General features: G+C 55.9%; 1 protein-coding gene across 7 annotated transcripts in view; it reads right to left on the bottom strand.

The window, feature by feature from the left end:
• Positions 1 to 25,920, bottom strand: part of Kcnt1 (potassium sodium-activated channel subfamily T member 1) — a 50,739-nt gene that overhangs the window by 14,819 nt on the left and 10,000 nt on the right. For 3 of the 7 annotated variants that reach the window (XM_052181066.1, XM_052181067.1, XM_052181068.1), the window contains exons 2-13: positions 12,526 to 12,605; positions 11,815 to 11,914; positions 9,298 to 9,346; positions 8,613 to 8,672; positions 8,225 to 8,299; positions 8,074 to 8,157; positions 7,492 to 7,586; positions 6,407 to 6,587; positions 2,147 to 2,311; positions 1,734 to 1,870; positions 288 to 351; positions 87 to 195 (exon numbers count right to left, since the gene is read on the bottom strand). In XM_052181066.1, the coding sequence (XP_052037026.1) occupies positions 87 to 195; positions 288 to 351; positions 1,734 to 1,870; positions 2,147 to 2,311; positions 6,407 to 6,587; positions 7,492 to 7,586; positions 8,074 to 8,157; positions 8,225 to 8,299; positions 8,613 to 8,672; positions 9,298 to 9,346; positions 11,815 to 11,914; positions 12,526 to 12,605 (1,199 nt within the window). Of the gene's footprint in view, positions 1 to 86; positions 196 to 287; positions 352 to 1,733; positions 1,871 to 2,146; positions 2,312 to 6,406; positions 6,588 to 7,491; positions 7,587 to 8,073; positions 8,158 to 8,224; positions 8,300 to 8,612; positions 8,673 to 9,297; positions 9,347 to 9,687; positions 9,745 to 11,814; positions 11,915 to 12,525; positions 12,606 to 18,591; positions 18,634 to 22,786; positions 22,942 to 25,920 lie in introns of those variants that run through there. The other 4 variants (XM_052181061.1, XM_052181063.1, XM_052181062.1 and 1 more) reach the window with 4 other exon arrangements.

Below are 25,920 nucleotides of genomic sequence, written 5' to 3'. Positions count from 1 at the left end.
CTAGGGGGAATACTGTCCCAAGGGCAAGCCCTCCTCTCCCACCCTGGCAGCCGAATACCCACGATGCCACAGGGCCCCAAACACACCAGCAAATTTGACGTGAAACTTGTTTTCGGGCTTGAGGATCTGGACATAGAGGGGGCAGTTGGGGGCAAAGTCCTTCACAGCCCAGGCTCGAAGGATGGTCTGGTGATCCTGGGGGGAGGCGCGGGTGGTGTTAGAGGACCGACTGCTAAGGGCAGGCAGGCAGGCAGCGCAGGCAGGTCGGGGAGTCGGCCTGGACTCACCGCGGCTGTGCGGTCCACCTCGTTCCTGCTGCTGAGGATAAAGCAGGCCTCTCCGTTGTCCATCCTGCAGAGCAGTGGCTGCTGAGTGTGGCTAAGGACCCAGGGGCCTCCCCGGGAGGTCAGGACCCAGGGGCCAGGGCCTTGCGAGACAGCCAGGCCCGGCCCAGCACACCACACTAGCATCAGATCCTGCCATGCATCCCAGGCCTGCTGACCTCCCTACACTCTTCCAGCACATTCTGGAAGAGGTCAGGGTGCCAGAACACCCACTTCAGAGTCCAACACTGCTCATGAGCCAAGCCTGTCCTGGAGACACCAAGCGGCCAGTGGGAACCAAGCTGTGGCGTCCTGGTACCTGAGAGCTGCCACACTCTGCCACACCCATGCACACTCTAGTCTCTGCCCGCAGCTGTCAGAGGCTTAGAGTCGGAAAGAACGGGTCTACTTGTATTACTGATGGGAACTTCCTAGGCCCCAGGGCAGCTGAGCTTACACAGGGCACTGCCCCACATATGGAGCCCATGTCCTAGGCTCCTGTTAACCCTGTGCTGGAACAGAATCTGTCCTTTCCTCTGTCAGACTGACGACTCAGCAGCCTGGACCTGGGTGGTCAGTTCCAGATCCTTCCAGGTTCCCAGGAGAGTGGCTGCAGAAACAGCAGAGACCTGCTAAGGACCAGTCTGAGAAACCCTTGCCTCACGAGCAGGACAGCCAAGCCTCACACCACACAAACACCGTGTGTGCTGCCCCACCTGCTGGCACTTCCCCTCTGCAGCCAGCCGGCCCAGAGCAGGACACCAGGAAATAGCCTCATGAGACTTGAGCAGGGTCCCCAAAGAGGCTGCATCCATGAGAACCCCGGCTGGGGGTTGTGGGGATGGGAGACCCGGCCATTGTCCTGCTCGTCCTTGGCCCCGTATCACCTGTACCACACAACAAAGGGTACAGGAATCTTCTGGAATGACAACGTGGCACAGAGGCTGTGGGGGAAGAGTCCCAGATGGTGCGGTGGCACATTTCTAGTTGCATGTTAACAGCACACTCTTATCACCTCAAGTCACTCTGTCAACTCGTCTTTAAATCAAGAGCCACCCTCAGCCTCGTGTCTTTGTCTCTGACTCTTGGCAGCCCGTTTTTTTCCTCCCCTGGTCTATTTTAAGCTCCCTAAAATCTGACAGAGAAAATCCCCAGACTCAGAGCAGGAGAGGGAAAATCTTGCCATAGGCAAATCCACAACAGAGACCACAGCTTGGCCGGAAGTGTTTGTCAGGCTGTCTAGCAGTGACCAGCAGGTGAGGAGAGGTCCTAGGGTCCCACTCACCCACTCTGGTCCTGCCTCCACATGGGACCCTGCCTGCCTCAGGCAGTTAAAACTGTCACGACCCGACCTCTCTCTACCTGGGGTCTCCGGGCGGCCTCAGGCCCCGGCCTCTGACCGGCACTCACTTGGCTCGCATGAGGTCCTGGTCCTTGAGGGCAGAGCCCTGGAGGTAGATGACCCGCTGGGACCACAGGGGGATCTGCAGTACCCTGCGCACCTGGACATCCATTTCAGAGGGACACAGAATGACCACGTAGTAGTCCTGCTGGCAAGGCTGAATGTCAGTGTCTCTGGGCAGACCCCTGTCCCGACCCCAGCCTGTTCTGTTTCCTGGGTGGTGTCGTTCCAGGGCCTTACTGGACCACTGCAGACACCCCTTACACACACAGGACATGATAACCAGGGTCTAGAGCACTCAGGAGCCTAGCCCACGCGTGAGTCATTTCTGCGCTGCAGTGGGAGTTGGAGATTGAGGGGAGATGACTGCTCTGGGAGCCTGGAAGAATCTGAGGCCCCCTAGGGGTGCCCGCAGCCTTACCTGGAGCCGGGGGTGGGCATAGAACTCATTCAGGAAATCCATGAGGAGATCGATCTTGAGGGAGCTCACACACAGGACTACGTGCTTCTCCGTCCGCGCTCGGTGGCGGCTATAGTTGCCCCCTGACTTCTGACGCTCCATCCAGAGGTAGACAAGTTCTTCAAACTGTAGAAAGGGGGCCATGAGCACAGGCATCGATGGGGAGCAGAGGGCGGGGCAGGCCATAAAGCTTCAGAAGCTACATGACCAATAGCAGATGCCAGAGCCTGCGCCCTGGACTCCTGGGCAGACGTGAGAGTCTTGGCTCCCCCTATCGGCTTTCCTGACAGGATTAGGAAATCCTTAGCATGGAAGTTACACATTGGGTGCCTCTCTAGCAACAGTGACCAGATCAGTTATCAGGTTCCCGATCGGTGTTCAGGTCTCGCCAGCGGGATTTCCTCGTGCTAGGTGGGCAGAGCTGTGGTGAGGACTGCCAGGGTCACACCTGCCTGGCCCTTGTGAGCTGCACAGTCCTGGCTCGGCCCAAGGCCTCACACTGCATGTAGATCTGAGGTCAGATGGCCACCGTCTGTTCCACTCCTGAGCATCCAGGCTACACATCTCTGTCTACCTGTAGGGATGTGGCAGTGGTCCTGATGGCTGTGTCCACTCTACGGGTGATGTAACCTTCATCTCACTCCCATGGGACCTGTACCCAGAAGGTGTTGGGGAACACAGGGACCCCCTGCAGGTGATCCAGGGTGGGGCACTGCTGCTGGGCCCCCTGGGCTGCTCCCAGCCTCTCTCAGGCCTCAGTCTCCTCACAGGAAAAGTGTAGGGGCATCTGCAGCTGTGGTGAAGCTGGTAACAGAGCTAATGAAGTCCTAAAGCAGACTCACCGCCTGCTCAGGGTCTCCAGATGGGAGCTGATCTGTAATAAAAAGAGTGTGTGTGTGTGTGTGTGTGTGCATGTGTGCATATGTGTGTGTGTATGTGCATGTGTGTGTGTGTCTGTATGTTTGTGTGCACGTGCATGTGTGTGTGCACACGCGTGCGTGTGTGTGCACATGTGTGCATGTGTGTGCATATATGTGTGTGCATGTGTATGTGTGTGTCTGTGTGCACGTGCATGCACGAGTGTGTGTGCATGTGTGCATGTGTGTGCACATGTGTGTGTACACTTGTGTGTGCATGTGCACATGTGTGTGTGTGTGTCTGTGTGTGTGTGTGTGATTTGTTGGCCTGAGGTCATCTTAGATTATGGTGACTCCTAAGGCCAATATCCCTGGGATGCTTATAGGCGGAGCAAGGGCCACAGGGTCACATGGAGCAGGGCATACGGCTGAGCATGTGGTCAGGAGGCTGCCACAGCATGGCACCAGCCACCAGGCACAACAGCTACCAAACAATGGGCCGTGAGCACTGTACTCCCCCAAAGTCCTAGCCCAACCACAACTTCCTTCTGACCTGGCCTCCAGAGCATCGCTGCCTACATGTTTGAGTCTTAAGCACCTGACCCCTGTGGAGGAGAGTGAGCCTCAGCATCAGGGCCCCATCTCAGAGCCTCCAAGAGGGCAAACAAGAGTTCCATTCCTACTTCATGTCAAAGTGACTCTGGGGCGGCTCATCCTCTCTTGGGGAAGGGACTGGGGAATCCGAAGAGAGTTTGACAGGCAATGAAGGCTGAGACTTGCATGGATGACTGACCCTGACACATCTCAGCTCCCGCTGGGTCAGGGTACCACGAACACGTGGTGAGGCTATGAGATGAAAGGCTAGAATGAGCCTTGGGTGGCGCTGCAGTGAGGACAGGACCTTTAGTGTGTGAGGGGGGGCTACCAAAAGAGATGACTTCCTGGAACCTAGGAATGTGACTTCATCTGGAAAAATCAACAGGGCCTTAGCAGAGATCAGGATGTGGCCTTTATGTCAAGAACATAATCCGATGCAAGATCAGGATGACCACCAGGAGCTGTGACCCACAAATTTTGGCTGTCACTGCACCATCAAAGCCCACCCAGGATAAGCTGACACGGCACCAAGTGCAGCTAGAAGAAGAGTCGGGCAGAAGGAAGAGATGGTGAGGACCAGAGGAAAGGCCACGTGCAGGGACAACCAACCGTCTGGAAGCCAAGAGACGCTAAGGGCCAGAAGCCGGAAGCAGAGGCAGGGCCAACTCGATGCCTTCAGAGCTCTCCGTGAACCACGCCACAGACCTGTGGCCAACAAAACTGTGGAGTCTGCTTTAAGTCCAGGTGTCTCCCATCAGTCTCAGGACACACCTGCACGCTCCAGCCGTAGCGGCCCTGACCCATCTTGGATGTGATGACAGATAAAGACACAGGCTCCACTCAGACACAAGCTAACTAACAGAACCCAGTAAACCTCCGCAGACTTCAGCATAACGCTGTAAAAAGTCCTATGTTGTGCTTCTCTCAGGAATTCAAGGATGGGTAATATTAGACACTTGCATTAATTTTTAAACCCTGTTTTTTGTCAGTCCACTGGATTGATAAAAAGTATTTAATTAAAAAAAATTCTGTGGCTGGAGAGATGGCTCAGTGGTTGAGAGGACTGACTGCTCTTCCAAAGGTCCCAAGTTCAAATCCCAACAACCACATGGTGGTTCACAACCATCCGTAATGAGATATGATATGATGCCCTCTTCTGTGCCATCTGAAGACAGTTATAGTGTATTTACATATAATAAATAAATAAATACATCTTTAAAAAAATTCTGGCTCCAGCAAACTTGGGTGCAAAGGTCTTTAAGCAGAGGTGGGCGTCTACCCAAACTCAACAGGTTGTCACAGGAAAGTCAGAGTGCCGGCTCTGAGGCTCATGGATTGGACTAGAGAGGGAGTGAGGGGCGTCATTCCTGGGACAGTCCACGGAAGCGGAACCGTGTCTGGCACAGCTTCTAGATACACACTGCGCTGGAAGAGCGCAGAAGAAATGCAGTGTCAACCCGGACAAGAAGACAACACACCCTGGGGAAACAACGTACAAACAAACGAAAGCTTTGTGCCCTGGATAAAACAACAAAACCACAACACTTGTGAAGGGTTGTGGGCGAAGTGTGGTGGCACACACCTTTAATTTGAGCACTCCTGACACAGAGGCAGGAGGATCTCTGTGAGTTTGAGGCCAGCATGGTTTATAAGCAAGCTCTAGAACTTTGCAAAGCCCCAGGAATGTCAGAGTCTTGCTAGGAAATTCTAAAGGTTAATAAGCCTTGGCATGAATGTCAATGCGATTCTCATAAAAATCCTCATATAGGGAGTTGGTCTTGAACCCCCAAAGGCTGAGATTACAAGTGGATGCTACCAGAGGCCTGGCCTGTGAATTATGCAAACTAGCAAGCATCCAAGAAGCTTGAGCAGGAGAGAGCTGGAGACACCTTCCCGAGTATTTACTGTATGCGGAGCCTCGGGGGTGGAAGCACTGTGGAGGGTGAAGGGTGTGCACGGGCTGAGGCGGGCCCATGCCATCTCTCCATGCACGCTCCATTCTGGGCGGGCTTTGCCCTCTGTGTGATAGCGAACCCTAAACTTTTGCAAGAAGACAGATTTGTGATTGAAGGAGGGAATGGCCCTTCTAGGTAAGAGAAGAAAATGTTAAGAGGAAGTTCGGTGCATTAGACCTCACTAAAACCTCAACTGGAGAAGGGCAGGGCCCTTGGCCAAGGCCAGGAACAAGGTCACAGAGCAGCAGCTGTGAGCAGAATGCTCTGGGACTGGGGACTGGCTTCTGCACACAGAGAAGGCAGCAGGTGGAGAGATGCCTGGAGAGACAGTGGCGGGAAAGGGATGGGAGCAGCAGACGGGCTTTCAGTGCAGCCCACTCTGGAGAGGGGCAGTGGGGAGGCAGGCAGCTCTTTCTGGAAGAAGTGGGGAGCTGACTTCTGGGTTTGGGGCTCAGGGCTCCGTCCAGAAATGGAAGTAGCCCAAGGGCAGAGCTCAGAGTCAGCCCCAGAGCTGCGGTTGGGAAAGAGGGTGACTTCCACCCCACAGTCCGTCTCTGCATAGGAACAGGGGATCACTTGAACCCAAGAGTCCCGGAAGGAAAAACCTGTGCTCCACAGTTAGTCTTGTGTAGAGCACCAGGGTCAGGCGAGAACCTGTGCAGTGACCCACCACACGCCAGGGGACACCTTCTCTGGCCTCAGTGCTCTCCTGGGAATGGCCTCCCAACATGTGTTCACAACCCCCACGGATCCATCCAGTCACTCCTCAGGGGGTGCCTCCTGATGTCCCTGTGCTAAGCATGAGGACTCACCTGCAGTGGGAGCACCACAAGGGTGACACAGATCAGGATGACCACCAGGAGCTGGGATGGCCAGATCTTGGGCGTCACATCACCAAAGCCCACGGTTGAGAAAGTCACAATGCAGAAGTAGAAGGAGGTCAGCAGGTTCAAGTTGCCACCTGCCCGCTCCAGGTGCTGGATCCCACAGGTCCTAGAAACAGGAACAGTGGGGGCTGCAGCAGTGGGGGAGGGGCTGGCGGGAGGCAGTGAATGGAAAGAGATAGGGCTACAGTGTGGAGTGGGGCTTCCTGAGTTGGCTGCTGTGGACAGGGAAGCAGGACCTTCCCACCTTCTCTCCTCCTAGAGGGGTAATGCTCTACCAGTCCTGGGGACCCTGTCACCTAAGTGATGCACCCCTGATCATCAGGGTACAGGTGACTGGCCTGGAGGCCCATCACCCACAGGCAGACCTTGGCCCTCTGGCACTGAGTTTAAATCTGAGCTTGGGAAGGCTGCTCATCGTGGGGCTGTAATGGTAAGGGGGTAGCCTTAGGTAGCAAAAGGGGTGTGGCTGTAGCAGTGATGGGCGGGGCTGCCACAAGCTACAGCAGAGCCTCGCCCCAAGCCTTGCCAACCTGTCCTCCAGGCCCTGCAGCCATTCCCACTTAGCTCAATCTTGCCTGAAGCGTGACAGGAGGGGACTGGGCCTCTTGAAGATGTGGAGCTGGGCCACTCCACAGGCAGATGTGGGAGGCTGGCAGGTTTGCCCATGTGACCAGAAGCTCCCCACTCTAGGTGACCCTCCAAAAGGCCCTGGCTGCTCCTAGACTCCGTTCTCAGCTGGACATGAAACCAAAAGGTCCCAGTCTCCACTCAGCCCTGGGGCCAGGTCCCTTCAGAGTTGCGAACACAGCCGGCTGAGCAGGACACCCTCCAGTCCAGATGTTGGCCACTGTATCCCTGAGCTCTGGACACAAGAGTGTGGACTTAAGTCCTGCAGTCGGCTTTGCATCCCATCTGTCACGCCCCTTGGCCTGCTTCTAGGCTGGAGGTCTGCTTGAAGAGTGTGCTAGCCATGGCCACCCGATGGGGCCATGAGCTATCTAGGCACTCACCCTGTGAAGACCAGGCACAGCAGGGTGCAGAACAGGATGAGCACCTGGTTGAACATGGCTGACTGTGTGCGTAGGATGGCACGGTGGAAGTCATTCTGCAGAGAATGCGGCCATCAGAGCCCACAGACACCCTGATGCATGATAAGCAGAGGTCTGGTCACCCTTCCATCCCAGGGGAGGGTTACAGGCGACCTTGCCCTGTGCTGGTCACCCTGACCTCAGCTTAACCTTTTACTTCAAAACAGTTGTACTGTGCAACAGGAACAGGGCTGAGTCAAGGTGACTGACCAGGAGGGGGCAGGCTGCCAAGGAGACAGCTCTCATCCCAGCTTGCATTTACAACATGAGTAACTTTGGACATGCAGCCGAGGCTAGCCCAGCTCTGGTTGGGCTTGCTCACACCCACACACCCTGTCCCAGCTTCTCAGCCCTGGAGAAGCTGTCTCCACAGAAAGAGGACGCTCAAGGCTGCAGTGGAATGCATCACTGTGGCATGCAGTCTCCAGGCCGCTGCCTGCCCCGCGGGGCCAGCAGGTGGGAAAAGTGTCCTCCTAGAGCTAGCAAGGGCTAGCCCTCACTTACGATCATGTTCTCCAGCGCATGCTTGGCCAGCCAGCAGTTGAGAAACACGGGGATGAACAGGTTCCGAAGAGGTGGCCAGAAGACCTGTGGTGTGTGGGGGAGAGGTCAGGTGGGGTTTGGGGAGCAGAGCTTGGGGCTGGGGCTCACCCACCGTGATGATGAAGGGCAGTGTGTTGATCATCTCCAAGACGAAAGACACATGGAAGATCTGCTCCCAGATGTTGCCCTGGGGGACAGAGGGACTTCAGAGCCAGCGAGGGGCAGGGGCAGGGCAGGGGCAGGGGCAGGGGCAGGGCAGGGCAGGGGCAGGGGCAGGGGCAGGGGCAAGGGCAGGGCCACGGGGCAGGGGAAGGGCCACGGGGCAGGGGCAGGGCCACGGGGCAATCAGGGTCAGGAAAGGGAGCTAGGAGTTTGGAAATAGGGAGAAGTAGGGGTTGGGAGTGGCCAGTGTTTGAGTTAGGGGTTCACGGGGTGGGGAGGGCTGTGGAGAAAGGACATAGTGGGGACTCAGGCCAGGGCGGGCCCAGGGAGGGACTCACTTTGTAGCTGAGGTAAATGAGGAGCATGGTCTCTAGGAAGCTTATTGTGGCCACAATGACCTGAGTGAAGAAAAGCAAAGAGACCTGGAGCAGATCTGGGGACAGGGCCTGACCTATGAGGGACTCAGCAGGCAGGGGTAGAGGAGCACCAGACTCTGTCCCTGCCCTTTTGAGGCACCCTGTGGGCCATCCGATGAGGCAGGAGGGGTGGGGAAACCAGAGGAGCACCACTAAAGCTACCTGAGGAGGGGGAGGTGGCTGTGAGGGGGGTTAGTTGGCAGTGCTCCTTGGGCCCCGGGTAGGGGTGAAGCCTCACTACAGGAGTCCATGAGTCCTATGAGACCCTCCAGGCTGGGGACCCATAGGACCAGGACAGAGCTGGGGAAGGTCCTCAGAAGCTCACCTGAGCTACTGACCCCCACTAAGATAGTTAGGATAGGGTTAGGTAAGGGCAGACAGCAGGAAGGACAGGTTCTAACCAAGAAAGAGATGAAGGGGGTAGTATTCCCTCAGAAGTCTCTGGGAAAGTCAGAGTAAGAGCTGCTAGGCCTGCGTCTGTTTACTTAGTGAGCCCACAGCCTTGCTCACTGAACATGGGACCTCGGTTCTCTTAAGCTGAGCTCTCTCCTTACTGAGCCCAGAGGGGAAGTCTCAGCGTGAGGAGAAGGGATGGGTTGGGACTCACCTGGATCACCCACAGAGCCATTTTCCTCTCCACCCACAGGATGGGAGCCCTAGGAAAAGAAGGGAAGTGAGCCCTGGACAGGGTTACAGCTGCCAGGGCACTTCCTCTCCGGGCTTCAGAAGAATGTCACCGAGGTAGTGAGAGCCCAGTGACTAGAGGCGGAGGGTGAGTGGAGGGCCTGACAGAGGCTTACTTCGAAATCACTCCCCTTGGAGGGGGACTCAGTGCAGCGTTGGCTTCAGCCAGTGTGCTGGGGTGCTGCTGACCATGCCCCAGGGAGCTGAATGGGCCTCAGATTGAGGCTGGGCCTCGGCTGCACTGGAGCTGGACAGCTGAACTCTCACCTTGGCCCAGCGCGGCCTGACAGACGGGAGCCAGGAGCAAACTCACCAGTGGAACTCAGAGGATGAGCCATTGAAAGTGTAGTTATACTTCGTGCAGCCCCAGCTGTGAAGAGACAAAAGCACTGGACCAGCCACAGACTTCCCTGGGCTCAGGGGGAGTGGTCATGCAGGGCCCACCATAGCCTCAACTGGAACGGGTGCTCCAACGCTTAAGGAGCCTCCCTGGCCTGCAGTGACCATGTGGAGAAGCTCTCTAACCAAGAGGCATCCGGAACACACCCCGTCTGGAGATCTGGGCCCTGCAGTGGGGGGAGGGGCTGCTCTGGAGAAGGTGAGGACTACAAGCTCCAGCAAGGCCCCTCCCCCACCGCACAACCACAGGTGTCCCTGTGAACAAGTCCGGATAGCTCCTGAGAGTCCCAAAGAACGTTCCTATCCCTACGGAGAAGCATTAATGCCGCTCATCCCCAAACCACTTGAAGATAAGCATATCCAAGCATCTTGGAACCAGCTGATGAGAAGAGGCGGGACACGACCGACCGACATGTTAGTTCTGCTCCAGGCCAGACCCAGCACCGAGCTTGGTTGCCACAGGGGCCTTGCTGCTCACAGCACCCAGACGGGGGCAGGCGGGTCCTGCCACTCCTCTCCTAGGGGGCTACTTTAGACTCAGCACCCACAGAAATCTCTGAGCCATCCACCGACCCTTTCTCTCCTCTCCACCATCCGTACTCGTCTTTCATCATCAACCACTCCCCTATTCATCCTTCACCTCATCTATGGTCCATGCATCCATCTCCCCATCATCCTCTGAGCTGTAATTCATGTATCCATCGACTAATGCATCCTCTCATCCGATACCTACTCGGCATCCTGTCTCCCAGCTATCCAACTGCCCGTCCAACCACCTATCATCCAGCTGCGTATTCTTGGTCATTCACTCACCGCCCACCACCTAAATATCCATCACCTGCCTATCCCCTACTATCCCTGCTAGTAACAGCGATGAATGTGACAGACTTGGGTCCTCTAGGGAGGCGGGAGCAGAAGCCCTGAGCCTTTGGGACTTGGAAAAGGCGAAACAGGCCCAGAAAGTGTTCTGAGTCAGTTATAACCTCTATTTCTCTTCAAACAACTATAGAGGCTCTTCCCTCCTCTGACCGGGACAGTGATGAAAGGTTTGTTCTCAAGAGCATGTGAGGGTTTCTGGTCTGGGAACCCTAGTTTTCCTGAAAATGGACAACAAATAAAAAAAAAAGGAATCCAGGAAGACTTTGCACATAGGCTCCAGGGTCTGGCCTCCTGCCTGGAGATTCATGGGACCTGGGCGAGTCAGGCACTCGAATCCCAGGCTCTGGCTGAGGAGACCTTTAGCATCTGAGCCCACTTGTCAAATCTGCTGGTGTGCAAACCAGAGGCCAGTGGAGGTCAAAAGAAACAGGACTCGTGGAAGCAACCAGCAAAGGGAAGGGCTGGGCACAGCATCCCCAGAGGGATGAGGGAGACCTGGAGAAGAGGGATGCGGAACTCAGATTGGGGAGGACTGTCACCTCAGAACAGAATGGAGAAAACAGAAGGAACAGAGTAGGAGTCTTGAGAGATGAACATGCAGGAGGCCCAGGACCCAGCTTCCAAGCCTACAGGACACAGTTCGAGACAACCCTGGCGCCGAGGGCAGTCTGGATCAGCCAGAAGCATGCCAAGGCTTCCCCAGGCACAGAGGGGCCAGCAGCTTCCAGAGAAGACAATGGCACCCTGAGAGGATCTGGGCTGGGAATAGCATAGCATCTCCCAGCAGGCAGGGCAGTGGGGGAAGGCTTGCCAGCCTCATCAGCGGGCCATACAGACACTAGCTGGCTGACACCTCTTCCTCAAGGAGGTTGAAAGACACTGTGGCTGCATGCCCAGCCCTACCCTGGGGGCCCTGTCTTCACACGAACCCAGGTACCATCCTGGGCATGACTGAGTGGCCCCAGGCATGACTTTGGGGCAGGGTCACACTGGGAGAAGGAAAGATCTACAAGTCTCTGATGACAGGGTTTCTTGGGAGTCTGGTGAGGTGTTGGTCACAACTCTCCCACACAGATGCCACTCCCACACACTGTACACTCCCACACACTGTAATGCAGGTGGAACTCAATGGAGCCCAGAGCCAGCACCACAGGTCACCCACCATCCGATGCCCTGGTCTGGGTTGTCGAGCAGAACACGGACAATATACAGCAGGCAGGTGAGAAGCTTGAGGGAGAAGTTGAAGAGCCGGATCCTCAGGCCTGTTGGGAGGGGAACATCAGGGCAGGAGCATCAAGGAGCAGGCCTGCCCCTCGGCCCCTCTCAACCACGCCCTCCTGAGTGGGCCGCATAGGCCTCCATGTCTCACCTGCATTCCAGATGCAGAGGACCGATGGCTCTGCACCAATCTACCCCCGCCAGACCTACATGACCACCGTATAGATAAGGCACCAAGGCTTACAGTGCAGGAGCTTGGGGTGCAGAGGGTGCAGGCGCTTGGGGTACAGGGGATCCCTGAGGCCACTTCACTCATGGGATTCGGTTTAGGGGGCTTGGAGACTTAGCCTTACCTCCAAGCCCCTTCTTGCATCCCAGGTGGGTCCAGAGTGGCCAAGCTTAAAGTTGGGAAGGAGGAGGGGAAGTATGGGGGTGGGGATCCCTAGGGAGAGGGGGCTGGAGTGACAGAGGGGAGGTGACTCAGCTGCCTCCTGTGGGCAGCCTAGCCCAGTTCAGCTCAGGGTCCGGCATGGTGGCCATGTCTCCACACGTTGGGCTTCCTTGGGTGACCTTTTCCCTCTGCGCATATAGGTGGGACATCTTGGACTCCCAGTCCATCTCCCACCACCCAGAGCACTCCAGGCCCCTGACTCACTGGATCTTTGGTTTTTGATGAAAAACAGCTTGAGCCGCTCTTTGAAGGTGTTCTCATTGACGTAGAACTCCACCTGGACCCTGAGGGAGGACAGGAAGCTGAGGCTTGGGGTTAGGGGGAGCTGGGGCCCAAGGCGGGGCCCAAGGCAGGAGCTGGAGCCTCAAGCCAGGACCAGAGCCCCAAGCCCAACTGAGTTCTTTCAAACCACATAAGCAGAGAGGAACTTGGGAGGGACAACGTCCCTACTTTGACCATCAACTGTGTTTAGAGCAGCCATTGGTCCTCCCAAAGCCTCCCCTGAGTACACCTGCAGCCACTGGTGTACCATCTGCTGAGCATCCAGAGCCTTCCAGGCCCCGAGGAGATCAGGGCTACAGCACCCAGTGTTCTGGGCGTTGGGTGCTCAAATCTTCTTAGTAAATGTAAAAGCTCCTAAGCAGGAGCTCAGAGTCATTACGTCTGGTGGCCTTGGGGGTTTGTGTGATCGTTATAGTCTAGAGGCCTGTGATCGTTATAATCTGGAGGATGGTCAGAAGGGCCAGCAGGAAGCAGCCATCCATAAGCTGCCCCTCAGCCGGACTGTGGACCTGGCCATCAGTCCTCTGCGCTCCACCCTCCACCTCCCACGGCACCACACACAGGCCAGCCCCCGAGGCGCAGCCACACTCTGAGGTCCTAACCTCGCCTAGTGTACACAGTGAGTGAGCTATTCACTGATGCCCCAGTGCCACACCCAAGGACACTCACATGTTCACTGAGAATAACTGTGGCTAAGGGAAGATAAGCCTCTATCCTCAATCCCCCAGCCTCAGACGTGGTCCTGCCCTCCTGCAGCTTCAGAAACATTCTGAAGTAGGAGACGAAACATCAGTGCTGACAGAAGAATGGGAGGAGTCTGAGTTTGGAGCCTGGACTCCTGTAGCAAGTGTGGCCAGCTTGCAGCATTGCCCCCTGTGAACTGGGGCAATCAGCTACCCTTGAGTGACACAGGGCTCCCTGGACACATGGCTCCGACCAGCACATCCTCCCCAACAGGCTGCAATGTCCCTAGGATAGGACAGTGTAGGGTCACAACTCAGAAGGGTAGAGGGACAGTGTGTCCTTGCTGCCTGGAAGCACTGTGCATGGAGAAGTTGCTGCCAATCACAGCTGATCTGTTTCTACCATTTCCCACTCACTGTTACTGTCTCCTGGGGAAGGGGGCACCAAGCCCAGGGCAGGGAGATTCTGAACATCACTTCCCTGATCAGGTACTGGTTCTGTCAAGTTGAAGAGTTTAATGTCAGTGCCTAGCTAGGACTGACTATTCCAACAGCCCCCAGAGTGTTTTAACTAGTCTCTATCAGAGACCTGAGTTTGACCCCCCCCCCAGTCCCAAAATGGTGGAAAGAGAGAGCTGACTCCTCCACGTTATCCACCAATCTTCACATGCATGGTATGGTACATGCCTGTCCCAACAAGCACATACCAAGAAAAAAGTGTAGTAAAATATTTTTAAAACACCAGTCAGCATACTCTAAAGCCTGCTGAGTGTAGACTCCAATGTACTCAGCAGTCCTAATGTCCTAAACCTGGGCTGGGGAGGGGCCTGGGTCACAGTGGTTTGCTGGTCACAGAATTCCCTAAGGGTTCAAAGGCCTGGTCATCTTGCTTGGGACAAGGTGCCATTGGTGCAGGGCCATGACTGGATCCACCCTGGACCTCACAGCAAGCTAATCTTCCCATAGGCAAGTAGGGGCCTGCCCAGTGCTAATGGCTGGTGTACCCCAGCATATCCCACTATACTTCTGAGCCCCACTTTACTGAGCGCCTCACTGTCCCTTCTATCCCAGCACATGTCCTCACATGCCCCACAAATTACCCTGTACACCAGCAAGCTTCACGCCCCACTGTCCAGCACGCCCACTGTGCCACAACACACCTCTGCACCCCACCGTGTCCCCACAGTGCCCTGGTGCGCCATGCTATATCAGTGTAAAGCTGTGCCCCACTATACGGCAGTGCAGTCTATTTTGTTGTAGAGTGCTAGGAGGACATTGTAAGTGAGTGACTCTGAAGAGTCAGCTGTGCCCCCCCCCCCGAAGGTGCCTGAGGCTAGGTGGACAGGCTGGATGGGGGTGGGGACAGGGAGGTCACCATCAGGGGCCTGAGGGACTTAAAGCACCCAAGGAGCTCACGAATCCTTGTCCTGTCCACCCATCTCCTTAATATCAAAGGGAGGGTGTCCCCACCCCCTGCCTTCTCAGCCCCACAGGGCTCTCCTCAGGTGGCCAAGACCTTTGCTAGGCAACAAGATGGCAGTCTGTCTCATCTCACAGACCACAGGGCACAGACCACAGCCTTTCTGATCCACTGTGGTGTCCCATTATCTTTGGCTGTACTCCCATGTCATACCCAAACAGGGATGGTCACAGGAGTCTTCTACAATCTGCCACATCAAGGCACCAAATTCTCCCTGCCATGGCTGTGCCCCCTCCAGTGGCCAGGGAGGTTGTTCACTGTCCTCTCCATCTCGTGCCAGTATAACATGAGGAAGTGTCCTCCAGGTGCCATGTGCTGAGAGTTTAATCCCTACGAGGCAGGGAGAAGAAAGGAACTACATACAGCTGTGGTGTGCGGAGCTGTGCTGTGTGGAGCTGTGGTGTGTGGAGCTGTGGTGTGTGCAGCTGTGGTGTGTGGAGGGTTAGGAGTAGATAAGATCCTAGAGGAGGACCCAGAGTCAGTCCTGGTAGCTTAATAGGCAGAGGGGAAGCTTAAGGGTCAGGCTCGTGTCTGCTCCAGTTCCCGCCACGTGGGATGACTGTGACACCTCAGACCTCTGCCTTCGAGATGATTATTTCCAGACGTGGACCTGCTTCTGACCTGAGCTGCGTAAGCGCCTCCGCATCTCATCAGTCTGTGACTAACACACTTCCCTTGGGCAGACTTTTCTAAGGCTGACCCACCAGTGCTTCCTCTCCCCTCCCATCAGAGAGGCTGTCCCAGGACACACTGGGGCAGCACACTGCGAAGTACTTGTATGCTTTCCTTTGCGCTAGAGCTCCAACCACAGGGACCCTATCTAGGGAAGGACAGAACTCTGTCCCTGCACTCTGCTGCCCCATCTCACTAGACATTCTCGTGGGACACTCCTGTTGGTTGTCCCCTGCTGCTTCTGTGCGTCTGACCATGGTGCCTAGGTGTCTTGAGGGCCCAGCTCTCCGCCATGCCCATGGCCGCTTCACCCGCCAGGGTCCTGAGCCCTCGAGGCCTCCTGTCCTTCTTGTTGTCTTCCCAGCAATCTCTTGAGATCAGAACTCAGCAGCCCGTGAAGCTCAGCCAGGAGCCTGTGACAGTCACCCAGCCTCTGCTGGCAGCCTCTCCAGTACAGCTCCGGAATGCTGACCTGGCTAATGGCACCCTGTCTGACCAGGCTGACCATGGCTAATGCCCCCCAGGAGCAGAACACAGCCATTTGTATGGATGGCCCCAGGTGTTCTGTGGGCAGCGCCCACCTACGACGGAAGGTGTCTTCCGGGAGGAGCCACTGGGCTGCCTTGAAGTCAGAGCTCTACAATGCCAGAGAAATCAATGAATTCTTTTTTACTTTTAAATTTTAATGACCTGTGGCCACCTACTTCCTCCAGCACCACACAAAGCAGGGATTAGAACTATCCATTTTATTCCGACCGATGTTTAAGATACAAGGTTTACTCTGCTCTAAGATGAAGACACAGCGCACAGCCCCATGGGAGCAAAGGGAGCTCATGCCTGCACCTAGCAGAGCCTCTGCTCACAGGATCCGTTGGACCTATAGGATCTAGGCCTGAGATGGCTTTCTGGTTGCCCTGACTTTCACCCCATGGGCTGGGCTGCTGGTCCTGGACCCCATACCCATCCTCCCTGTGAGCTCATTCCCAAGGGACACAGTGGGACACAAAAGGCTCCTGGGAGTACCCGAGTGTAAGGACGGAGAGCCGGTGCCCACCGGAAAGCTGGAGAGATGCAGGCTCTACCTGCTGCCTGCTTTTAGCTTCTCCACCGGGAACAATGACGCCTACCCCCACCCTCCCAGCCCCAGAATCCCAGAGTACCTGACAGAGTCAAGTGCTTTATCAGGGCTGAAGGTAAGATGTGTCCCACTGTGTCCCTTGGGAATGAGCTCAGAGGGAGGATGGGTATGGGGTCCAGGACCAGCAGCACCTCATGGGATCAAAGTCAGGGCAACCAGAAAACCATCTCAGGCCTAGATCATTCACTGTATCTATCACACTGCAAACTCACAGACTGGCTACACACACAACCAGCCACGCCCACACACCAGCCACGCTCACACACCAGCCACACCCACACACCAGCCACGCCCACACACCAGCCACGCCCACAGACTTTGCACAGGCCCAACTACCAGTTTGAATCAGAGTAAGATACAGGACTCTCTTTGGTGAGGAGCTAGAGGGCACAACTATGGTACTGGCTGCTTGGGTGACTGGGTAGGAAGGGCCAGAGAACAGGCTGCCAGGGGCAATTCTAACCTGCTCCTCACTGCAACTCCTGAGAGACGGTCAAGTGGGAAGAGACCCACGCTCCTACAGCCCCAGGCCTGCTTGGAGCTCACAGCTCTGCAGACAGGCCCCTTACAATGCTCCAGGCCTCAGCTCCATGCAGCCTGGGGGCAGGCAGTCAGGTAAGGGTCTTCAAGCTCTACCGGGGAAACTGGCTTCCCAGGCTAACTCTCCTGGCAAGGCAGCTTTCTTTGGCCCGGGGGCTCTCTGAGGAGCCTACGACACGGGCAACCACAGAAAGGTCCTTGCTCCCTACTGTTAGCAGGTCCGCGGCCCAGCTCCTCGGGTACCTGAGGGGGAGGAAAGCCTTGCACGAGGAGGGCACCTCTGTCCATCACTGTTTTCTACTGCACCATAGGGCCCTAGACAAGGAGATGGAAGTACAGGCTGTGGCCCCAGATACCCAGCCCACAGTTCTGGGGTCATAATAGGTTGAACTCCAGTAGCAGGGAAGCACCCCAAATTACCAGCAGCTGGAAACACTAAGCACATGGTGGTTACCAATTCTGTTCATCAGTGGAAATGATGGACAGGCCACTTGGAGGCCACTCTGACAGTGGTAGGTCTGGGTCCCAGGGGCATGCTGTAACAGGCTTCCTTGGAGGCTCTGGCTGCCCCAGGCACTCAGCCTAGCTCTGATAGAGAGGTACCCAGCAGAGCCCTTGGCCCTTGGTGACAGGAAGCAGAGGAGCGGAGGCTGCCGGCTCTGGGCTTAGATGGTCACTGTCCTCATACAGGCATGGTGGCAGGCCTGCATCCTGTCATCGGGCTTCTGCTGAAGGTCTGGAGGCCACTGGCCTCAGGCACTGTGATGTTTTCAGTGAGAATGGCTGTACCTAGTCAGCTCCATACAACCTGACCTTGAGTTTCCCTAGACTCCCCTGCCATGAAGAAACACGTCAGGAACTCTGCCTAGGCTCACATACTTGAATGCTTTTCGTCCCAGTCACCAACAGTTTGGGAAGGATCAGAAGGTGTGGCCTTGTGGAAACTGTTGAAGGAGGTGTGTCACGGGGCGGGGCAGGCTTTGAGGTGTCAAAAGCCATGGCATTCCCAGTTTGCTCTCTGCTTCCTGCTTATGGGTAAGATAGAAGCTCTCGCCTACTGCTCCAGCGCCATGCCTGCCTGCCTGTTCCCATGTTCCCCACCAGGATGGCATGGCCTCCACCCCAGTCAGCTCTTTCTCCTGTAAGTTGCCATGGTTGTGCTTTTTTTATCACAGCAATAGAAAAATAACTAAAACCAGACATCCACCCCTGTGGAACCCATTTTTTGTCCACAGATTCTTCCCAAGGGAACCATTAATCTCCTTAATCTCCTTGTCTTCAGCCCCAGTGCCCCCCCTCCCCCCCAGGACGCGAAACACATGCTGGTCCGGGGAAGTGCTGGCCAACACTGTCATGTTCCTGCCTGCCTGTTGGCTCATGGTACTGAACGAAAGTGGCCCTTTCTGAGCCTGGTTCTCAGGGCATGAGAACGCATCTGTCCCTGATACAGTCAACCCCTCCCATGAAGCACTTACTGAGAAAGAGAAGAGTCCAGGCTGAAATCTTCCACATGAAGCCTGGAGACAGAGTGGACACATCAACATAGAGGGTGGAAGGGGTTCCAGGACCATGCTAGGGCTCCAGGCAGTATCCCAGAGTAAAGGGGTATCCTTGAAGTCCCCATACCTGTGCCCTGTGGAGCCACAGGCATGATAGGTATTGTCAGGGCAGGCAGCCTAGCATGCAAGACAGGTGGGAGCCAGGCCTACCCCTCTGTATTGGAGAAAGCAGCAGAGACCCAGGTGCTGGCACATGCAGGTCCTCTGGCCAGAGGGAGTGACAGCCACAGGGAGGACAGGACCCTGCCTTTAGCCAAGAGACAAGGATCTGCCTCTCTCCCATTCAGTGTTTAGCCTACCTCAGGCATCTTTGTGACCCTGTGTCCAGCAGTGACCCTTACAGTGATGCCGTAACTGAGGAAGCCAAAGCCAGCTGAGTAGTTCCTGTCCAGGGTCACATTTAGGCCAGTAAATCTTGGATGGCCTGTCCCTTGGTTTCCTACTTGGAGCTAATAATTCCTGGGTGACTGAGGTGTGGCATGGCCAATTCCAGACAGCCTGACCTTGAGTTTCCCTAGACCACCCTGCCATGGAAAAGGGGCCCAGCATCAGGCACTCTGCAGTACCAGTCTGTGTTGAGTGTTCACTGCACACAAGGAAACAAGGATTCAGCAAAGTTCACTGCAGACCTATACAACCCGTGTCGGGACCTCTATGAGGCCAGGATCCCGCTTCATATTCCAGTATGTAGCCCCTCGTGGTCCCTGGGTGTGTCCACATGGCAGAGTAGGGAGTGAGGTGCCAGGGATCCTCGGAAGGGTGAGGGGTGCTGTATGGAAGCTGTTCAGAGGAGCCACTTGGTGGTCAGGGGAGGATCCAGGACCTCCCCTGAGGTCTAGATGAGGTTCTAGACATGGAGGACAAGAAAGTCCCGGCAAGGAAGAGCCAAGGGGTCATCTCCTGAGCCCAAGAATGCTTGGGTGAATGCAGCTGGGGCAGCAGAAAGATTCTGTTCCCTGCAACTGGACCGACAGGCTGGAGACTTCTTGGGAGAACATCAAGGCAATGTATGAGCCCAAGTCACTGCCCTGTGAAGGCCCTGGCCTTTGGGGGGTCACTGGCATATGATGGTCAGGGACAAATCCTGGGAATGGGAGTGTGGACAGGGAGTCTGGCTGGCTGCTGAGAGACTTGGTAGCACAGAGTGTGAAGCCATGGCCCCACTGAGGTGGAGAGTGGTAAGGAAGTAGAGGATGTCAGGAGGTGTTAGGATGGGGTCTTGGAGGACAGGCTCAGGCAGATACATGTTGGCTGTAGGAAGGTTGAAGACACAGACAGTCCTAAGGGTTGGTTACAAAGCCAGGGGCTGGGGGTCTTAATCCTCAGGACACCTGGATTTGGGACAGCTATGCTGGGTATGCAGTGGTGGAGGGGGCTCAGCTCGGAAGTAAGCCTAACGTCTGACCCTAGACTGGCCAGGTCAGAAGCAGGCAGGGTGCCACAGCGGGGGGGATTCCTGGCACCCTTGCCCCAGCCTCTACTCCTGGGCTCTGTCCCCAGTAGACTGAGAGCTACACTACACCAGGCTCAAAGGGGTGGCCCCCGTGGAGAGGCCCTGTGAGGGAGGACACAGCAAATGTGAGTGGCTATTCTCTGGAGCCTTGTGAGGGATGGAGAGGGGGCCTAGACCAAGTCGGGCCTCCGCACATCCATCAGGCCGTGCTCCAACTCCACTCCGGCACTCTCGGCTCACCCCACCTCTGCACCTTTACATTAAGACCCCAGAGATGTCAAAGGATAGATGATTCCTGGTCACGAAACTCCCCGTGACAATGTCTGTGGGAACGTCAAACCCCTCCCTCTTCCTGGGATATAGAGACTCTACTGGCCCAGGCTGCCAAAATTCTGTTCTCGGGGTCAGACCTACCTCCTAGGTCTTTTTGCAGCTTTCTACCCATAACACAGCTACCACAGCACCCCAGGGCATCTACTCTCTTGGTCCTATTACTGACTATGAAATACACTGGTGTCATTTGGAGCCTCCACGGATTCCCAGTATATGCCAGTAGGGACTTCTAGGCCCATTTCTGCCTTCTGTCCCTCAGTTGTCCTCCTGTCCTGACCCCCTGGGCACAGCGCAGGTGTGGCCTCTGACCTGCCTGTGCAGAGGCTTGGCCCCACCTTCCAGCTCTGTCTTCTTGAGCACACACCCCTCACGGGCTCAGCCAGTCCCTAAGGAAGCAGACGGGCAGAGGGGAGTCCACGGAGAGAAGAGGCGGAAGGACCTCCCGGGGCCCAAGACAAGTGGACCCAGGAGCGGGAAGGGGCCCTCGCCCCTGACACACTGAGAGGTTCGCTAATAGCCCAGCCCTTTCTAGGTTCCCAAACTTTGAAATAGAATCCCCTCTCCCCAGCTCATATTTCTCAACCATTCTAAGCCTTGCTGGGAGATGGAGAAAGAGGGTTCAGGTTGGGTAGGGTGAGGGCCCAAGCCTGTTGTAGTTGTGAGAAAGTACAGTGTTTCAGGAACTCTATGGGCAGAGTCACACAACTAGTGTGAACATGCACGGGGCTATGAAGATACTTTTCTACCTTGCTGCCTTCCTAGCGGTGGAGAGGCCACGGGCTCTGCCTTTTCTGGACAGCAGTCCAGACACAGAAGAGGGGCAAAGGCAAGTCACAGGCCATGCTCTTGCCTGGAAACGTCACCAAATCTGATTCCTAATGAGTCAGTCTGCCTTGCCTCCCACCGGGGCCTGCCTGGGCTCCCAGCTCATCACGGCAGCTGAGATGCCAGCTGCAGGCCCAGGTGCTGCCTGGGACCAGTTGGGTAGGCAGCTCCCTTCTCTCTGCTCTGCAGAAGGAGGTTGGCAAGGGCCCTGCATGTAGGGGAGAGAGGCTCTCCTTGTTAAAGGGCCAGCAGCACAGCCTCTAGCTTACAGGATCAAGGGCAACCACATGCAGAGGTGCAAGTGAGGGAGGGCTTCCTGGAAGAGGTGGCCACAACTGTATTGTACTCTGGGCTCAGAGGAAGCCCGGGTGAAACTGCTGGGCCTACAGCCCATCTCTCATGGGGCCAGACTGGCTGGGGAGGGAGCTTCCGGATCACTGGCCCACCATATCCATTAAGAGGAGGGAGAGGCCAAGAAGGGTCCATCCCCAGGCCCCTGAGCAGCACTAACCATCCTCCGGCCTGAGCTGTCCGTCAGACATGGGAGGCCCCTCAAGAGCCATTTCTGGCAAATGGGAACAGGGTAGCAGCCGCCTTCCTGTGTGAGAACCAAGAAACGGGTGCAGATAGGAAGGCAAAGGAAGAAGGAGGTGCTGGGATCACCGCAGGGCAGCCATCTGTTGGGCTAAGCCACAGCCAGACCGTCAGGCTTGACCAAGCACAGGCACCCCACCCAGGGCTTTCCCCACCCCTCTGCCCAGAAAGCCCTGCTAGTTCTTGTTCATCCTTAAAAGCCAGTGCTCAGGAAGTTGACTGGCCCGGCCCCACTCAGTCCTGTCCCAATCACTAGCAGAACAGGCTTCGAGCTCACGATGTGCCCACACCAGGCCAGGTCTGATTCATTTCCCCCCTCCGCAGCAGCCAGCAGGATTCTTGGCACAAGCAGGTGATGGCTAGGGATTCACTGCTGCAGAGACCTCAGTGCTCTCATCCATGAAATGGGGTACCACATCCTGCCTGGAGCTTGCAGGAAGATGAAAAGGGTGGGCTCCCTTCTGCAAAGGCCTCCTGCATCCTGGTTGCCCACCATGCTGGTACTCAGCAGTGCCCATATCTTTACTGTATCCCGGCCAGTTTGCCTGCCTGGGCCTCAGCTGCTCACTCCTGAAGTGCTTACCTCTCCTTAGTGTCCCTCCTCAACCCACTCGAGTGGGGCTTCCTGGAGCACTGTGGTCCAGGGCCACCAGGCTCAGAGCCCAGGTCCTATTTGCAAGGCCCTGGGTTCAGCCTCGAAGCAAGGGGCCCAGGGTCTAAGTCTCCCCAAGCCAGGCAAGGGGTGGTGGGACACCAGGACGCCCTCTCCCGGGTTACAGGCAACGCAAGGCGGGGGATGGGGGTGGGGGTGGGGAGGGGGAGCAGAGCCCGTGCTAAACAAAATGCGAACGATGCGAAGCCCCTCCCGCGCAGCCGCGGGGTCCTGGTCTCCGCAAGTGTCCCTACCTCTGGCCCACGTCGCTGCCCACGGAGCCCCCGCCGCGGGCCGGCAGTAGCGGGCTGAGACCGTGCGGCTCCTCAGGGGCTGCAGCACCGGCTGGGGTGTCCCCCGGACCCGCCTTGCCCTCGGAGGGCGAGCGCGGCAGCTTGGCCCGCGCCATCCTGCGGGAGCGCTTGGCGCGGGTGGCGGTGGCGGGGGCGGCGCCGGGCGCAACCACCGCGCACCTCACCCCCAACGCACAGCACAGTGGAATGGTCCAGAGTGGGGAGGGTGTCAGCTTGGCTCCCCGTGCACCAAGGTCGGCCCCAGGCTCTTGTCCCAACCTGGATGCCTCAGGGAGGACGCAGTTCCAATGTCTTATCCCGACTCCTACCAGAAGTAATGGTAATGGTGATAGCCGTCACTGCGCTGAAGAGAGGAGATGCAGGAAGGGCAGCATAGCTCATGTGGCCCTTCGTAACTCACCTCCAGAGGAAGTTTGATGGAGAGAGAAGAAAGCCATCTCTGCTGGGCATGTGCCCACATCACAGGGTACTCTTGTGTGTCCTGGGAACCGTGGTGTAGCCCTCAGGATGGCAGGAAGTCCACAGCTCCACCCATCCTCTAAGCCCCACCTCAGGGCCTCACGGAGTGAAGTGGGCCCACTCTTCCGTCAGATGGGAAATGGGAAGTGTATGCCCATCCTCCCTGCTGCTGATGTTTAGGGTCCTCGCCCTCCAATCCTATCCCGGGGCCATCAGGATTTGGCCCTCAAAGGGCTGTTACTGGTGGCTGGCTGAATGGCACTGGGCCCCATCATAGGTGTGGTAACTCCAGATCCAGGGTATTAGACTGGGCACAGTGTCACCTCATAACCTGAGCAGGAGCTGGAGAGGTAGTGCAGAATTATTAAAGTCCTTGAGACACAAAGATGGAACTTGTGTTCAATCCCAACACATACATTTAAAAAGAAAAAATCTGAGAGCTGGGGCAGCAGAGTCAGGAAATTCCTGGAGGCTGCTGACCAGCCAGCATCACCAAATTGGTGTCTCCAGGTCCCAGGAAGAGACCTTGTCTTGAGATACAAAAGCAAGTGGAAAAAAACAAGGGAGAAACTGAGGAAGACAGCTGAGGCTGTTTCCAGTCTCTACAGACATGTGCATGCATACAAATCACCCGTGCACGACACACACCAGCCTACACTCACACGGACAGACACATCCACCAGTGGACCCCTCGCCTCCAACACACACTAAACCAACCAACCAAAAGCCATAACAACGTGAGCAGGGTGCCGTGGGGAAACTGAGGAGCTGGAGGCTGAAGTGCTTCCCCCACTAGGCTGAAGTAGGAGCAGAGCATTTGAAGGGGAGACTGGCTGGTCCAGACAGACCTCTGCAGGCGTGATGTGATTTTGCTAGCCCAGACCGTCCATTTCACAGCTGAGGCTACAGGTGACTCACCCAGGTAACAGGTGGGTCTGGCTGACCTGGCATGCAGCTGGGTCTGGGAGGCTCTCTCTCCCTCTCTCTCTCTCTCTCTCTCTCTCTCTCTCTCTCTCTCTCTCTCTCTCTCTCTCTCTCTCACACACACACACACACACACACACACACACACACACACACACACGAGTCCTGACCAGCTGCCCTGACGGCTACTGTAGCTCCAGTGTCTCCTGATCACCCAACCCAGGACTGCAGGCTCACCCCAGCTGCTCAATCTTTCCAAACTGTGACCTACCAATCATCAGGGCCTGTCTAGGAGGTTGGTAAGGAGAGGATGGGCTTCTACGCTCCCAAGCAGCCCTGAGTCTAGCTTAGGAAGTGTCCTGGCCTCCAAAACTTACATCACAGACCTCACAAGTAGGAGCTCACCGTTCTCCTTTCTTCGAATCCTTTCAACATTGGATGGGCCCTGCTGGGCCTCCATGTGCCTGGGCAAAGCAGGGCAGCAGCTCAGGGCTGTCCTCATGGGACTGAGTCCTTTGGGAGGGGACGGCAGACAGTAGCCCCCAGGGTCCTGATCCACCACTGCGCTTGAGAGATCACAGCTAAGGGACTCCCCCTACGAAGGTGGGCTCACCTTAAGCCATGCTAAAGAGAGGTAGAATAATTAGTTCTTTAAGGAGATCCTGTACTTTTTCTTCCCAGAATCCTGACCCCAACTAGCACAGAAACTTGGGACAGCAGCCTTGTAAAGGGCCACAAATCAGCCTGCTATTCTGGATTATCCAGAGAAGTGGGTTTTGTTTTTGTTTTTGTTTTTTGTTTTTTGTTTTGTTTTTATTTCTTTCTCTTTTCTAAGCACGCTTTCCTTATTACTTTGGGCTTCCTTTCACTAAAGTCGCTGTCCTCAACACAGGGTTACTTGTCAGCCATGTGTCTAGACTCCATGACAGCTTAAATGGCATGATGCTTTCCTGTCTCTCATCCATTTTCTTTCTCTGGACAACAGCTGGGTGTTTTACAGCTGGCCTGCCCCACAGTTTTTCTTTTCAACTTGAATAAAATTGCCTTTGTTCACATGGTGATAAGAAAAAAAAAAGGACTGCCTTGTTGGCTTTTCCAATTATCTGCCACAGCTCCAAGTCCTCATAAAACTATCCCTCAGTCTCTGAGCTAATATCCATGTGAACATCCCCTGACTACACTTCAACACGGCTAATGTGGCTACAGGAGAAGCAAGCATTTGAACCCACTGAGTGCCCCTGCAGGTGGAGGCCCCTTTGCCCTTCTCGGGGACCCAAGAAAGGACCATAGAACCTCCCAAGGGTATGTTGTGGAGTAATTCACAGTAATGTGTGGGACGCAGACTAAGAGACCCACAGGGCATAACACAGGATGCTGTGTGCACAGACTGCAGTGCACAGAAAGTGCTAGAAGGACTTCAGGGAACTCATGGTCACCCAGGAGCAAGGGTAGAAGGTTGCATTAGTGTCAGGGGTACAGGGCTCCGTGTTCAGAGAGAATGCATTTGCATCCCTGAGTGTCGCAGGCTGCTCAGATGCCGCATCTGCAGAGCACAGGGGATGGAGACCTAACTGCTCGCTTCGGCGTGTGTGGCACTTCTGTACTGGGTGCTCTCTGCTTATTTTCTCAGAGTACGGTGAGTCTCCACGTGTCCATCTGAATTCCCTGAGTAGAATCTGATAACAGACAAG

Source organism: Apodemus sylvaticus, chromosome 5, assembly GCF_947179515.1.
Source record: "Apodemus sylvaticus chromosome 5, mApoSyl1.1, whole genome shotgun sequence".
NCBI lineage: Eukaryota > Metazoa > Chordata > Mammalia > Rodentia > Muridae > Apodemus > Apodemus sylvaticus.
The sequence above is the reverse complement of the archived record's forward strand: the minus strand, read 5'-3'. Positions and strand labels throughout refer to the sequence as shown.